The 15238-nt window shown below is 55.8% G+C and overlaps 1 protein-coding gene across 7 annotated transcripts in view; it reads left to right on the top strand.

Moving 5' to 3' along the window:
* Positions 1–15238, top strand: part of SPTBN4 (spectrin beta, non-erythrocytic 4) — a 73095-nt gene that overhangs the window by 27293 nt on the left and 30564 nt on the right. For 5 of the 7 annotated variants that reach the window (XR_012375978.1, XM_073885129.1, XM_025854351.2 and 2 more), the window contains exons 14-18: positions 1626–2583; positions 3804–3941; positions 6707–7457; positions 8905–9107; positions 12742–12832. Coding sequence is in view for 5 of the 7 variants with exons in the window: in XM_073885129.1 (XP_073741230.1) it covers positions 1626–2583; positions 3804–3941; positions 6707–7457; positions 8905–9107; positions 12742–12832 (2141 nt within the window). In the remaining 2 variants the exon portion in view is untranslated. Of the gene's footprint in view, positions 1–1625; positions 2584–3803; positions 3942–6706; positions 7458–7529; positions 7571–8904; positions 9108–12741; positions 12833–14225; positions 14323–15238 lie in introns of those variants that run through there. The other 2 variants (XM_073885132.1, XM_073885133.1) reach the window with 2 other exon arrangements.

Raw genomic sequence — 15238 nt, 5'->3', positions numbered from 1 at the left:
TGCAAAAGAAAAGGAAAGGAAAGGAAAGGAAGGCCCAGAGCTGTAGAGCTAAGAGGGTTCCAGGCTGGCCTTTCTCACTCCTGTGTCTGGAACCTCAGCTCTTGGGAATCTTGAAACATCAGTAGAAAATGCAGGGCCTGTCTGGCTTGCAGGATGGTGCGGCGGGGCGGTTCTCACCCTCATGGGCTGGGGCCAATGGGGAAGTCTTCTTCCAAGCCCCATCGGGACCTGGCCACCCTGGCTCAGCCCCTCTTGCCCACATCCCCACCCCAGGAGACGCTGTTGGGACCCTCTCCTTCCCCTTATGGATGTTTGCCCCAGGAGCCTCCCTCTGTCTTCTCTTTGCGAGATCTTGGCGCCAGGTGGCAGCCGGCGGGCACCACACAAACAGCAAAGAGGCTGGTGTGGGGTCTGTGTTGTCATGGTGACGGGAGGCTCGCTGCCTGATACGTGGTCCAGAGGTTGGGCCTCCCGGTCTGCCACTTCTTAGCTGATCCTGGGCAAGTGGCTTCCTTCCCCGAACCTCAGTTTCTTCATCTGTAAGATGGGGCTAATAACGATACTGCCCCACAGGGTGGTTGTGAGGATGAAGCGACACTGTGCCAGAGTCAGGTCTGGATACACGGATGCCTGTTGCTGTTGATTATTCAGTTGGATGCCGTGGTATTTGGGTCAATTTCAGCAAATGTCCAGAATTCCAGAAATGGCTCATTCCATCTAGGGCAGCGTCTCTCACAGGGTTTTGACCCAGTAAGAAATACGTTTACCTCCTGACCCAGAGTTCACACGCACGCATGCACACACACAGGCACAAAGGTTTTATGAAACAATGCCTCCCCTTGCCCCATGTGTTGTGTCCTGATATTTTCTATTCGTTCTATTCTATTCCATTAAAGAAATGCTGAGCCATTAAGTTAATTTCACAATTCTCTCGTCACAAACCAGAGGCCTAGGAGGAAGGCGAACGAACTATTTGAAGAAAAAGGGAGTTCAGGTCATCCCTGGAGTTAAGAGATAAGGCAACAGAGGATGAGAGGGGGAACCCAGAAAAATCACTTAAGAATAGAGACATTTCCCGCTGCCTAGCTGGCTCAGAGGGTAGAGTTCGAGCCCCATGTTGGGTGTAGAGATTACTTAAAATAAAATAAAAATAAAAAGAATAGAGATGTTTCATTTGGTCCAGTCCTGAAGGAAACACAATTTACCCTAAAACATACAGATTCTAGGATTCTCTGAATCTCAGCTTCTACCCATCATTCAATCAGTAATAAGTCACCATTTTAATTAGGTACTGCTCTGGGCTCCACCCAGTGCTGGGCAATGGTGGGGACCCAGTGTGACGGAGACAGCCCCAGGCCCTGCCTTCATGGGGCTCCCAGTCCAGTGGGGTCAGGGCCGGGATGGGGGGAGTGGGGCACAGGCTGAGGGCTCAGGGCTGGGATAGGGGAAGCAGAGAAGCCTGGGGGAGCCAGAGAAAGCTGCCTGCTCCGGACAGCGTATCAGGGAAGGCTGCCCGGAGGGGACGCGCAGCCTGGAACCAAGGACCGGGCGGGTAGCCTGCACCTCGCTCTCGGGCGCCCCCTGGCCCGTGCCCAACCCGGGATCCTCCCCTTCTTCTGGCCCAGGCTACCAGCCCTGCGACCCGCAGGTCATCTGCAACCGCGTGAACCACGTGCACGGCTGTCTGGCGGAGCTGCAGGAGCAGGCGGCGCGGCGGCGCGCGGAGCTGGAGGCCTCGCGGAGCCTGTGGGCGCTGCTGCAGGAGCTGGAAGAGGCCGAGAGCTGGGCCCGCGACAAGGAGCGCCTCCTCGAGGCGGCGGGCGGCGGCGGCGGCGGCGGCGGCGGCGGCGCGGCGGGCGCGGGGGGCACGGCGGGCGGCGCGCACGACCTGTCCAGCACTGCGCGCCTCCTGGCGCAGCACAAGATCCTGCAGGGCGAGCTGGGCGGGCGGCGGGCGCTGCTGCAGCAGGCCCTGCGGCGCGGCGAGGAGCTGGCTGCGGCCGGCGGCGCCGTGGGGCCGGGCGCCGAGACGGTGCACCTGGCGGGCCTGGCGGAGCGCGCGGCGAGCGCCCGGCGGCGCTGGCAGCGGCTGGAAGAGGCGGCGGCGCGACGCGAGCGGCGGCTGCAGGAGGCGCGGGCGCTGCACCAGTTCGGCGCGGACCTCGACGGGCTCCTGGACTGGCTTCGCGACGCCTACCGCCTCGCAGCCGCGGGCGACTTCGGCCACGACGAGGCGTCCAGCCGCCGCCTGGCCCGCCAGCACCGCGCGCTCACCGGGGAGGTGGAGGCGCATCGCGGGCCCGTGGGCGGCCTGCGGCGTCAGCTGGCGACACTGGGGGGCGCTAGCGGCGCCGGGCCGCTTGTGGTGGCCCTGCAGGTGCGCGTGGTGGAGGCGGAGCAGTTGTTCGCCGAGGTGACCGAGGTGGCAGCGCTGCGGCGCCAGTGGCTGCGAGACGCCCTGGCGGTCTACCGCATGTTTGGCGAAGTGCACGCGTGCGAGCTGTGGATCGGGGAGAAGGAGCAATGGCTGCTGGCCATGCGCGTGCCCGATTCGCTCGACGACGTCGAGGTGGTGCAGCACCGGTGAGCGCGCCCTTGTGGGACTTTCGGGGGCCCCTTCCTCACGCACGCGGTCTCGCCTGCCTTGGTTCAACAGTTCCCACTTTCGCTCCGCGGGGACCGGGATTCCAGGGGAATGGGAATGATAGTAGTTCCCACCTCACGGGTGACGCGTGAGGAGAGCTTGTAGAACACTTAGCAAATGCCTGGGTACAGGGGGCATTTCAGGAGCGTTTGCTGTTATCTTGAGGCTTGCATTCACCTGGCGGGAAATTAACGTAAGCTTCTCCAGAGACACCCCAGCCTGGCCCCTCCCCTGGCACTGCCACAGTTCCCGCACAATTGTCACCTCCCTAGCTCATGAAATAGCTCCTGTCACTTCCTCTTCCATCATCCTCACCCTGCTTGACGTTTCTTCATAGCACTTAACCACCCGGTGACACGTGAGATGCTGACTCGTCTGTTGGCTGACTTAGTAATGAGTTGTGAAATTAGTGATGACCCCTTGTATTCATCCATTCATTCGTTCACTTGGTACTTACTGGGCTCTTGCTGCGTTCTAGGGCTTATGCTGGGCGTGGCTGACACACAGGCCTGGTCCCTACCCTCGCTGTGTCCACACTTACCCAGGTCACAGCTTTGGGCATTTTTTTAAAAAGGGGAGGACTGTGCCCAGCTTTAAAAAGATCTACTTCGCTGCCATGTAGAGGGTGTGTTGGAGGGGTCGAGAATGGTGGCTGGGAGCCCAGAAAGGCAGCTGGAATGGGACCTCAGGTGGGAGGGGACAGGCTGGGAGGCCAAGTGGAGAGGCCATGGGGGTGAGGAGTCTGGGGAGGGGTGTTGTCCAATACAGGGCCCAGAGCTGTGGCCTAGGGGTTGGTGGGGCTGCCCCTGAGATGGGGCCCCAGGGGATAAACAAATTTGGGGGAAGATACCGAGGCCAGTTTGAGTCACAGTGGCTGCAGGGAGCCGTGCAGAGGTGTCCGGCAGCTGCAGAGAGAGATGTGGGGGTCACGAGAACTGAGACTGTGGGGTTGGATGGGGTGGCCCAGGCAGGGTGGGAGAGAACGGTGAGGGAGTCCAGGACAGAGGCTTGGGGGATGTAACGTTCAGGGGGGCAGGTAGAAGGAGGAGGAGCTGGTCCGGGGTCCTAAGAGTTAGAAGGAAATGCAGTTCAGAAGGCCAAGAGGTGGGCAGGTCCCCAGGTCCAGGCCTGCCTGAGCACAACCATCCTCCTTCTACAGATTTGAGAGTCTGGACCAGGAGATGAACAGTCTGATGGGCCGTGTCCTGGATGTGAACCACACGGTCCAGGAGCTGGTGGAAGGAGGCCATCCCAGTTCAGACGAGGTGCGCTCCTGCCAGGACCACCTCAACAGCAGGTAGGCGGGGCCCGGGGCCTCACACCCGTCCTTACCCGTTCTTCCCATCATTCTTTTCCTCATTCACTCAACTGTCAGTAATCAAGAGTGTGCGATTTCGACCCCCTGAGGTGATAATGGCCACCTAGGAAATCAGCAGAATCTTGAGGGGAAATGGTAATACCCAGTGCTAGTGATGATGTGGTAAAATGAGGGTACAATACATTTTAGCGGGTTATTAGTTTACTCGTATAGAAACAATTGGCTGAGTATCTACTATCTGCCAGGAATTTTTCTAAGCACTTTATGTGCCTGGTTTTATTTTGCAATATCCCAATTTCCATAGTCAAGTTTCCAGAATTCAGAACTCTTTTAAAAATAGTAACAGATTGGGGCACCTGGCTCAGTCATTTGGTGTCTGCCTTCGGCTCGGGTCATGATCCCAGGGTCCTGGGGTCGAGCCCCGCGTCGGGTTCCCTGCTCAATGGGAGACCTGCTTCTCCCTCTCCCGTTCCCCCTGCTTGTGTTCCCTCTCTCACTGTGTCTCTCTCTGTCGAATAAATAAATAAAATCTTTTTAAAAAAATGCTAACAAATTAATATCTTTCCCCCTAGAACACTACCAGCTGTTCTTCCAATGAGGGTAGGGTTCATAGATGAAGACGCAGATCCAGGGAGGTGAAATCCTTAACATGATTACTCAATCCAGTAAGTAGGAGTCAAACCCAGTTCTGTCTGAATTGGAGCTGGGCCTCTTGAGCACTTGTATTGAGTCTTCTCAACAACCCTATGGGGCATAAATTGCCCCATGTTAGAGAGGGGGAAGCTGGGGCTCAGAGATGTGAAGACATTGGCCCAAGGTCACACAGCAAGTTAGGGGGTCAAGCCTGGATGTAAAGTTGAATTTGTCTGACTCCTAAGACTATTTTTAACTGCTGTGCAGTAAGATTCCAGTAACCAGGGATTTTAAAGCCTCTTTAGCCTTGACAGTCTCAAAGCATCAGGGCCTCAAATGGTAACAACAGTAATGATTTACAGCTTGGTAAGAGTACATGCCAAGAGCTTTAGCCACATGATATCATTAAATACTCATTGAAATGGACATTATTACCCCCATTTTCCAGATGAGGAAACTGTGGATCAGAAGGAAATGATCTGTCCAAGGTCACGTGGTGAATCTGGCCAAAGCAGAACTTGAACTTGGGTCCTTTTTTTTTTTTTAAGAGAGAGAGCACAAGAGGTGGGTGGAGGGACAGAGGGAGAGAGGGAAAGAGAGAAGCTTAAGCAGGCTCCATACCCAGCACAGAGCCCAATGCAGGGCTTGATCCATGACCCTGAGATCATGACCTGAGCTGAAATCAAGAGTCAGATGCTTAACCATCTGAGCCACCCAGGCACCCCTGAACTTGGGTCCTTCTGATTTCGGAGTCCTAATCTCTGCCCTGTGGCATGTCCATTCTAGAGGGGACAGAGAGACAGTGAACAAATAAACTAATAAATGAACAAGATCTTTAGAGAATTCTCGTGACCTGGTAGAACATAACCAGGGGGCTGGAGGTGATTTTAGATCTTGTGGTCAGCCATGACATTTTGAGCTGGGCCCTCAAAGGGGTTGAGAAGGAGCCAGCCAAAAGAGCTTGCTATGTTCCCCCAGATTGTCCCCACTCAGTAAGAGCAGCGCACAAGTACTGTTTGACCCACTTCATAAATCATAACTCACTGGACTCTCACAACACCCCTATGAGGTAGGTGCTGTGTTAGACGCTATGATCGCATCCATTTTACTGATAGGGAAACTGAGGCACAGGAAGGGTTACTTGCCAAAGGGCAGACAGATCAGCTTTGACTCCAGGCAGTCCGGTCTGGACCACATACAGCCTGTGAAGAGGAAGTGAAGCCTAGAGAAGCATCATCTCTTGCCTGAGGGCACAGAGCAATACATAATTTTTTTTTCCGTTAACTTATTTTGATACAGAACACATTTGCCTTTCCACCATTTGATCCTAGCCCCTGGCTCATGGGACATGCTCAGTTTCTATTCGCTGGACCCAACAGAGTATCTAAGGTTGTAAGCCAGCACGTCTTACACTCAACATCCCTCTTAAAAACTGTTAGGGACCCCAAAGAGCTTTTTTTTTTCTTTTGTGAGTTATATCTATCAATATTTACTACGTTGGAAACTGATACTGAGAAATGTAAAAATATTAAGTCATTTTAAAATCACAATCATAAGCCTGGCTAGATAAGATTTAAGAAACATATGCCTCCCTGAAAAAAATAAAATAAAATCACAGTCATAACCCCAGGAGGTTAACGTCACAACGTATTTTTTTTAATGAAAAATAACTACTTTTCAAACACAAAAAATGTAGTGAGAAGAGTGGCCTTGTGTTGCATTTTTGCAGATCTCTTTGCTGTCTGATTGAGGAGAAGGCAGCCGAGTTCCCGGGTATGTTCCTGCATTCAGGCTTGGTCATGCAGCCTCTGAGAATTACACAGGAGTCTGGGACAGAATAGGAGAGAAAAGGCAAATAGCATCTTAGCGTTATTACAAAGACAGTTTTGACCTCGCTCAGATTGCATTTTGAGAACTGCTGCTGTAAGCAAGTGTGCCTTGTAGGGTTTTATTTTACACAGGCAGAAACTGGGGCTCAGTGAGATAAAGTGACTTTCCAAAGTCACACAGCGGCCGGGTTCTATCCCAGGTCGGTGGGCCCCCCCCAGGCCCGGGAGGAGTCCCCGTCCTCCTCAAGCCGCCTTCCTTACCCCCACCCCCAACCCCGGCAGGTGGAACCGCATCGTGGAGCTGGTGGAACAGCGCAAAGAGGAGGTGAGCGCAGTGCTACTGGTGGAGAACCACGTGCTGGAGGTGGCCGAAGTGCGCTCGCAGGTGCGCGAGAAGCGGAGGGCGGTGGAGAGCGCGCCCCGAGCCGGCGGCGCTCTGCAGTGGCGCCTGAGCGGCCTGGAGGCGGCTCTGCAAGCGCTGGAGCCCCGCCAGGCGGCCCTCCAGGAGGAGGCCGCCCTGCTGGCTGTGCGCTTCCCGGCTGAGGCGGCGCGGCTGCACCAAGGCGCGGAAGAACTGGGCTCCGACTGGGGCGCGCTGGCAAGCGCCGCTCAGGCCTGTGGCGAGGCGGTGGCCGCGGCCGGGCGCCTGCAGCGCTTCCTGCACGACTTGGACGCTTTCTTGGACTGGTTGGTGCGCGCCCAGGAGGCGGCGGGCGGCGTCGAGGGGCCCCTGCCCGGCAGCCTGGAAGAGGCGGATGCGCTGCTGGCTCGCCACGCCGCGCTCAAGGAGGAAGTGGACCAGCGCGAGGAGGACTACGCGCGCATCGTGGCAGCCAGCGAGGCACTGCTGGCGGCCGACGGCGCCGAGCTGGGCCCGGGCCTGGCGCTCGACGAGTGGCTGCCGCACCTCGAACTTGGCTGGCACAAGCTGCTCGGCTTGTGGGAGGCGCGCAGGGAGGCTCTGGTGCAGGCACACGTCTACCAGCTCTTTCTGCGCGACCTGCGTCAGGCTCTCGCGGTGCTCCGCAACCAGGTGGCCGCCTCGGGGTTCACGCGGTGGGGGTTTGAGGCCGCGGGGTCTCGTGGCGACAGGGAAGTGCATGGAGGAGTGTTTGCAGGGACCACCGGGTTCGTGGCTCATCTGAGGTCAGTGGGATGGGAAGGGTATGTGGTATGGATCGCGGGTTTGTGGATCATCCGCGGTGAACATGTGTGGGCGTGTGCGTAACAGCATTTGAGGATTATGATGGGCGGACTGGTGTTTTATCTAAGGCGGCTGACAGTTTGTGGACTACCCCAAGTGAGTAAGGCACTTGGATATACGTTGCAGTGACTTCCTGGGTTTGTGAATTGTCTGGAAGGAAGTAAGAGCGCAAGGTTGATTGGTGATGGTTAATGGAGTTCAAAGATCTTGGGGTGGATGATGGAGGGTAAAGATCATGGAAATAGGTAATTCAGGCCCGGAGGTTATCTGGATCAGCAGTTGTTTGTGGCTTATGTGGTTGTGGGCGCCCAAATGAGCAGATGATCTTATTGGGAATGGCAATTTGCCTGCCCTCTGGAGAGGGGCACTGTTTATGGTTTGAGAAATCAAGTGAAGTGCCATGGTTATCTGGGAACAGCTGATCCATTTGGAGGTCATTCTGGGATGGGAAGCAAGTTTGGGGATTTGGACAAGGTAGAACATCCCGTTCTCAGATTGTCCAAGAGTAGCTAGCAAGCTTTAGAGATCATTTTAGAAAGGGTGACCACCTATGCCGGTTATCTTAGAGAAAGCTCACCCGGTTTGAGGATTATCTGGGGGAGGACAGACAGGGAGCCCCTGGAATTCTGAGGCTACTGAATATGGGAGCGGAGGGGGCCTTAAGAGAACCTTTCCGGAACCCCCCCCCCCATTTTACCAGTTAGAAAACTAACCCCAGAGAGGGAAAGAACTTCCTTGAGGTCACCCAGCACCCGGTTCAGGCTTCATGGATTAACGAAATATTTACCGAATGCCTCCTCTGTGCCAGGCACTAGTCTTAGGAAACAAAACATCAAATCCCACCTTCATGCAGCTGCCTTTCGTGTGTGTGTGTGTGTGTGTGTGTGTGTGTGTGTGTGTAGAGGGGGAGAAAATGATAAACAAGTAAATGCATACAAAAACAATGTCAGGTATACTCTATGAAAAATAATAAAGCAGGATGAAGGGATATAGCTGGGGGTGGAGGGTGGTATTTTTTGGCAGATGGTCAGAGACCTGAAGAAAGTGAAGGAGCCAAGCACGGGGTTATCTGCGGGGAGGGACTGCCAGGCAGAGGGCCTAGCATGGGCAAAGGCCCAGAGGTGGGATCCTGCCCGGCATGTTCGATGCTAGAGCACAGTGAGCAAGGGGGAGGACAGAGGGAGGCGGCAAGCCCGCGGTGGGGGGGCAGCGTCTCCCAGGTCCTGGAACGGAGCTTGGCTGAGCTGAGCCCCACCCCTGCCCCCTCCCTCCCCAGGAGATGGCACTGTCGGGGCCGGAGCTCCCAGGCACAGTGGAGACAGTGGAGGAGGCGTTGAAAAGACACAGGGATTTTCTCACCACGATGGAGCTGAACCAACAAAAGATGCAGGTGGCCGTGCAGGCTGCCGAGGGCCTGCTGAGGCAGGGCAACGCCTATGGGGAGCAGGCCCAGGAGGCTGTGACCCAGCTGCTGGAGAAGTAGGTCCCTCAGACCCCAGGGGCACAGGGGAGGGATGAAGCGGCCAGGGCTCCTCCCTTTCCATCCCCGATTTCCGCTTCTCCGCCCCTCTCTGGTTTCTCTCTAATTCCATACTGGTTTAGATTTGATTTAACGTGACGTTTCGTGAAAAGGTAACTAACCGGTGGTCGGAAACCCAAAAGATACAGGATATGCAGTGAAGTTTCTCTGCCAGGCCGGCCCTCAGCCTGGGGTAGTTGGACAGGTGGTGAAAATGTTAACTTCATTTCCTCAGTGCCCTGGCTCCGCCCTGCTGTGCTGGTCCCCAGATCCAGCAGCTGAAGGCCAGACACAGGTTCCGTTCTAGCTTTCCAGACGGGATGCCGTGCCCTGCCATACTGGGTTTTTGGATATGGTGAATGAGCCCCTCTGGCAGGCCCCGGCGGCCAGGTTCCCTAGGAAGCTCGCAGAGTGTGTGTGTTCATGTGTTCCTTTCATGCTTCCCTTGCACATTATCGGCCACCATCTGTCTCTCATCACTACCCTGTCTCTTGTCTGTCCTTGCACTAATTGGGCAAAGACATTGACTGAGTATCCACTGTGTGCCAGGCACTCTTCTAGGCTCCGAACAAAACACTTCCCCCTACCAAAAATCCCAGCCCTCAAGTAGAGTCTTTCATAGGGGCTCCTCCAGGCTGATTTCTGTCATCGATGTTTCTGTCTCTTGTGGTGAGTCAGTGAGGGCCCAGTGCCCTTCCTTCTGTCCTTCCATCCAAAGCATGCCTGGTCACTCCACCACCATCTACAGCCTGGAGACCCCAGCCCTTCCTCTGTCTGGGGCTCAGGTGTCTTTTTCCCCTAAATTCATCTGGGACAGAGGCTGGAATTTTCTAAGGGAAACTTTCATGGGGATTCTGGTCCTGAGGGTGTAAACTCGTGATTTAGGGCTCCCAGTGCCAGGCCTGGACCTGCCCTTCCTTTACCCCACATTTTTTTTTTTTTTTTTAGATTTTATTTATTTGAGAGAGAGTGAGAGAGAAAGAGCACAAGCAGGGGGTAGAGGCAGAGGGAGAGGGAGAAGCAGACTCCCTGATGAGCAGGGCGCCTGATGCGGGGCTCGATCCCAGGACCCCGGGATCATGACACTTAACCAACTGAGCCACCCAGGTGCCCTAGCCCACACTTCTTGAGCACCTGCCGTATGCCAGGCTCTGCAGAATGAAGAGGTGGGGCCTGGGGGACTGCCCATTCTGTGATTTTCCTCTTCCTTTCTTCCTTCCTTTTCTGTCATTTAATTGCTCCTTTCAATCTATCATTTATTCAGCTAATTAAACAGGTACTGGGTCCATGCCTGGTTCCAGGCCCTATGGGGGGCAATGCTGGGCACGCACCAGTGACCAGGACAGTACACGAGAGCTCACGTGAGCTCACATGCGGTCTGATGAGGGCAGCCTGGAAATACGGGGGGTTGAGGGAGCCCCACGGGGGCATCTGCCATAGGCTTGTGCTGGGTGAGGCTGGGAACACACCAGGAACCGAGACCAGTCCCAGTCCCCACCCGCCTCACCCACAGGCTGCAGTTCATTTGTCTAGGGACAGGTTTCCAACCCGCCAGAAGTCATAAAACATCCATTCGCTGGGGCCTGCAGCTCAGATGCTAGTCCCAGCTCCACCCCTCACCCCAGAAGATGCAGGGCGAGTCACTTAGTTCCTCCATGTGTCTCACCTCACCTGAAACCTGGACCCTTCCTGTGTGTGTGAACTGCTCTTCTTTGTACTCTAGAGGCTCAGTTAGGGGAACTGACTTCCCCAAGGTCACAGCCAGGAAGTGACCCGGCCCGGATATGAGGGATGTGACCTCTGTTGTTTTCTTGCCCTCTGCGCTCCGGGAATGGAGGGATTTTCCTCGTTCCTAGGACTGATGTTTGCGAATTGGCTGGTAAAGACCTGGAGGGGTTATGTCAGTTCAATTTCAGAGGCATTTCCTATTTCCTGGCTCCTGAGCTGAGTCTGGGCAGAAGGGAATTAGTATTTTGCTTGTTTGTCTCTGAGTTGTCCTGTTCCCCCTTCCAGCTGTGCCCCTGGTTCTCGGTGACTTTTCTCTCCCTCTTTGCCTCCATTTATCTGTGTATCTCTGCGTCTCCGTTTCCTTCTGTGTCTCTCTGTTTTTCTCTCCCTCCATCTGCATTTCTCTGACTCGGTGTTCGCGTCTGCTCCTTTCTCTGTCTTTCCAGAGACTTTACCTTTGTTTCTGTCATCTCTCTTTCTCTCTGCCTTATGTCTCATTCATTCATTTGTTCATTCATTCATTCAAGAAATGTATATAGAGCACCTGGTGTGTGTGAGGCTCTTTATCTAGGTGTTGGTGATACATCTGTGACCAAAACAGAATTCCTGCCCTCATGGAATGACATCCTAGTGGGGGAGACAGACAAGATAAATAAGTAACATACAGCATGTTAGATAGTGCTAAGTGGGAGAGAAAATTAAAGAAGAAAAGAAAGCCAGAAAGTGTTGGAGAGCAATCAGGAGGGCCCTCACTAGGAAGGTGGTATTTAAGTAGATGTTGGGGGGCAGGAAGAGCATTCGGGCCAGAGGGAGCTGCCAGTGCCAAGGCCCTGAGGTGGGAATGGCTTGTTCAAGGCAAAGGAAAATGGGTTGTCCCCAGCCCTCCTCCACCAGGACTTCTGGGCACTTTGTACTGTGGGCAGGAGGCCAGGCTGCCTGGGGCTGCGGTCCCTGCTGGCTCCGGGGTGGCGGGGCTTGGGTCCAGCCCGGCCGGTTCACTCAGGCCAAAGGTCTGGCCCTGCTTGCCAGTGCACCTGCGTCCCCTCTGTGGCTCTAGCCCCATCTTTGCCCACGCCCCACTCTCTTCCCTTTCTCCAGCTCTGCTGCACCCTCCCATCTGGCTAGCTGTGTCTTCTACTGGTATCCTCTTGCCACCTCTCTGCCCTTCCCTCTCCCCATTGTCCCTGCCCCAGCTCTGTCACCTTCCCTCCCTCTGCCTCCTCTCTCTCCCTGTCCACTGCTCTTTGTCTCTCTGTCTGTCTGGCACTACCCTGCTGCATTTCTTTACTTGTCTTTCCTTATTTCTTCTCTCCCTGGGTTTCTTTCTCTTTGTCTGGGGGTCTCTGTCAATCACTTCCTCTTGAGGTCTGTTTCTCCCTGTCTCTGGTCTCGAGTCTGTGTGTTTATCTCTCTCTCTCTGTAGGCCTCTGCACCTCTCTCTCTCTTTCTCTCTCTGAGTCTGTCTCCCCCTCCTTTCTCTCTAGATGTCTCCTGATCGCTAAGTTACTGTCTCTTGGTATCTCTACTCTGCAAGTCTCTTACCTCTCTGGACTTGTGTGTCTCTGACACTCTTTCTTTCTAAGTGTCTGTATTTCTTTCCCGGTCTCTGTCTCTGTCCCTCCCTCTCCCACACTGTCTTGCTCTTTCCCTCTCTTTCTGCCCCTTTCCAGCTCATCCCTGGCTCTGCCCTCACTGATGTTTCTTTGCCTCTCCCCCCAACCCCACCCTACTTTCTCCTCGTCCTCACTCTTACATATGACCCCGGGTTCCTAGCCCTGCCAAGCCCGATGCCCGCACAGCCCTCCCGCCAGTGTCCCTCTCCCACCCCCCCCAGGCTTGCCCCAGCCCCTATCTCCCCATCCCCAGGAGCCAAGAAAACCAACTACGGGCCCAGCAATGGATGCAGAAGTTACACGACCAACTTGAGCTGCAGCACTTCCTCCGAGACTGCCACGAGGTAGGAACTCCAGCTGTGCTGGGCGCGGGGACTTCTTTCCTAGTGAGGGAAGTGCTCCAGGGCTGAGGCGCCATGGGGGCGGGGACGCCCCGTCTAAGTGGGTCGTGGAGCGATGTTCACTCGGAGCCGCCAGGAGGCGCGCGGATTCCAGCCTCAGTGCGCAAGCTCCGCAGCTCCCGCCTCCTGTCGCGCGGGGGGGGGGAGGAGGGAGAGGGGGGAGGGGCCTTGGGCGCCCCTGGCAATGGCGCGCGTTCGCGCCTACGGGTCCCGCGGGGACGCGCGGTGATCTCACCTTTCTCTCAGGAGATTTGTGAGAAGAGCCTTGCTGGCGAGAGTGGTTGAGAGACTGGCAGGGACAGGGTGGGGCAGGCGTGGGTAGACCAGCTGCCCAGAACGCAACTTCGGTCAGAGACGGTCCAGAAGCAACACTTCACCCCTTTAAAAGTGTCCAGGAATAAGCTCTACCCCTTTAGAGATGATCTACACATCTGTAAGGATCGCCCCAAATCAGAGATGGTTCAGGATCCCCTCCCCATTAGAGACGGTTCAGGAAGCATGCTACCTCCCCCTCCTTCCCCTGTATTCCATAGAAACTTTTGGACCACATAAAAGATCGCCCCATTAGAGATGACCCAAGAAACATTTTCCTAACCCCTAAAGATGATCCCGGCCTCTCCATTTACCCAGGATCATCACCACCCCCCCCCAAAATGATCCAGTGCCTAAGTTTCCCCCAAAGATGGTTCAGGACCCAGACCCCAATTCCTCCTATTAAAGATGGTTTGACACCCTCCATGGTGACCCGCCACGGGAGATTGTTCTCTCCACATATGACATGGACAAGGGCCTCCATACCTCCCACCTCCACGTAACTCAAGCCCATTAGAGATGGGTCTGGGACTCAGGCCCACTAGAGATGGGTCTAGGAACACGCTGTATCTCTCCTCCCAAATGGAGATTATTCTGGCAGTCCATCTTATAAGTCCATCTGGCAGAACATTTTATGAGATATTCCAGGACCTCTCCTATATCCCCTATCTATATTCCTGAGATAGCCAGGAATCTGAGTCCCTTCTCATTGGAGATGGTTCAGGAGCCCACCCCACCCCCACCCCGTACTTCACAAAGCTGAGGAAGCCCAGGCCCCAGGCCCCCCATCCTGCCCTTCGATTAGGTCCAAGAGCTCCTTCTCCCTCTTGTGAGATTGTTCTGGAGCAAGTAGCAATAATCTGAGATGGCAAAGAACCACCCCCACCCCCACCCCCCATGCTCCTCAACCCCCCCCCCAGCTGAGGCCCGGCTAGGAGGCGGGCACGGAGGCAGGCAGGGGGCGCGCGCGGGCGGGCGCGCTGCCGCGGCGCGGGGGCGGGGGCGGGGGCGCGCGTCCGCCAGAGTCTCAGCCGTCGCCACCGCTGCCACGGCCGTCGCAGTGGAGGGGACGAGAGCCCGCCCGCCGCAGGGACGCTCCGCCAACGCCGCCGCCACTTCAGGTCCCCGGGGCGCCCAGGGGAGGGGGCTGGCGCGCGTCCCCGCCGAGGCGTGTGGGGGAGGGGGCTCGGGCGCGTGCTCGCCCGCCCTGGCCGCGGGAAGGAGGGGCGCGGGCGGCGCGGGGGCGGGTCGGACCTGCGCCGGGACCCCAGCCCTGGGGAGGGGCAGCGAAGCTGGGAGCTGTCCGCGGTGCTGGTGCGGGCGGGACTGAGGGGCCGGGTCCCAAGGGAGGGAAGCGGAAAAGGGGGGGACTTCTGAGGCTACTCCAGAGGTAGTCTGGATTTGCCCTGGGGTTTAAGGAGGTCTCATTGTCTCTAGGGGGCTCTCCTCTGGGTAATGGGTGATCTGAATTTTGCCCTGGGGCTAGGGGGCTCTACCTTTTGAGGGGTTTCTTCCTTGGTTCTTGCGCCGTCTGTATGAGCTTTAAATGATGGGAGCGAATCACTTTTTCAGGGGTCTGCTTTGGGCGATGAGGGACTTGGATTTGTCCTGGGTTTGGGGGCTCTGATTTTGAGGGCCGTTTCCTTGGTTGTTCCGGACTCTAGCTTTGCCCTCGGTGATGGGGGTCAACCACTTTGGGGGGACTTTACCTTGATGACGAAGTACCATCTCATTTCGGGGCTTTGCCTTCACTATGAGCTGTGGCTGCCATTGGCGAGCTCTTCCCTCTGTCAGAAACCTGTGAATTGAGTTGGAGGGTTCAGCATTTGACTTGGCTCTAGTGTGTGTGTGTGTGTGTGTGTGTGTGTGTGTGTGTGTGTGTATGACGGAGTCTGAAGCTGACCTGAACCCCTAGGGAGCACATGCTCCAGGGACACAGGGTGGGGTTTGGCCAGCTCAGGATTTGTCCTTGGCTATGACTTCATTTGACTCCCAGATCGAGCTAGAGTCTTTTTTTTTTTTTTTTTTTTTTTTTTT

The sequence above is a fragment of the Callorhinus ursinus genome, unplaced genomic scaffold (assembly GCF_003265705.2).
Source record: "Callorhinus ursinus isolate GAN/ISIS: 27379988/994484 unplaced genomic scaffold, GSC_fseal_2.0 scaffold61, whole genome shotgun sequence".
Taxonomy (NCBI): Eukaryota; Metazoa; Chordata; class Mammalia; order Carnivora; family Otariidae; genus Callorhinus; species Callorhinus ursinus.
The sequence above is the reverse complement of the archived record's forward strand: the minus strand, read 5'-3'. Positions and strand labels throughout refer to the sequence as shown.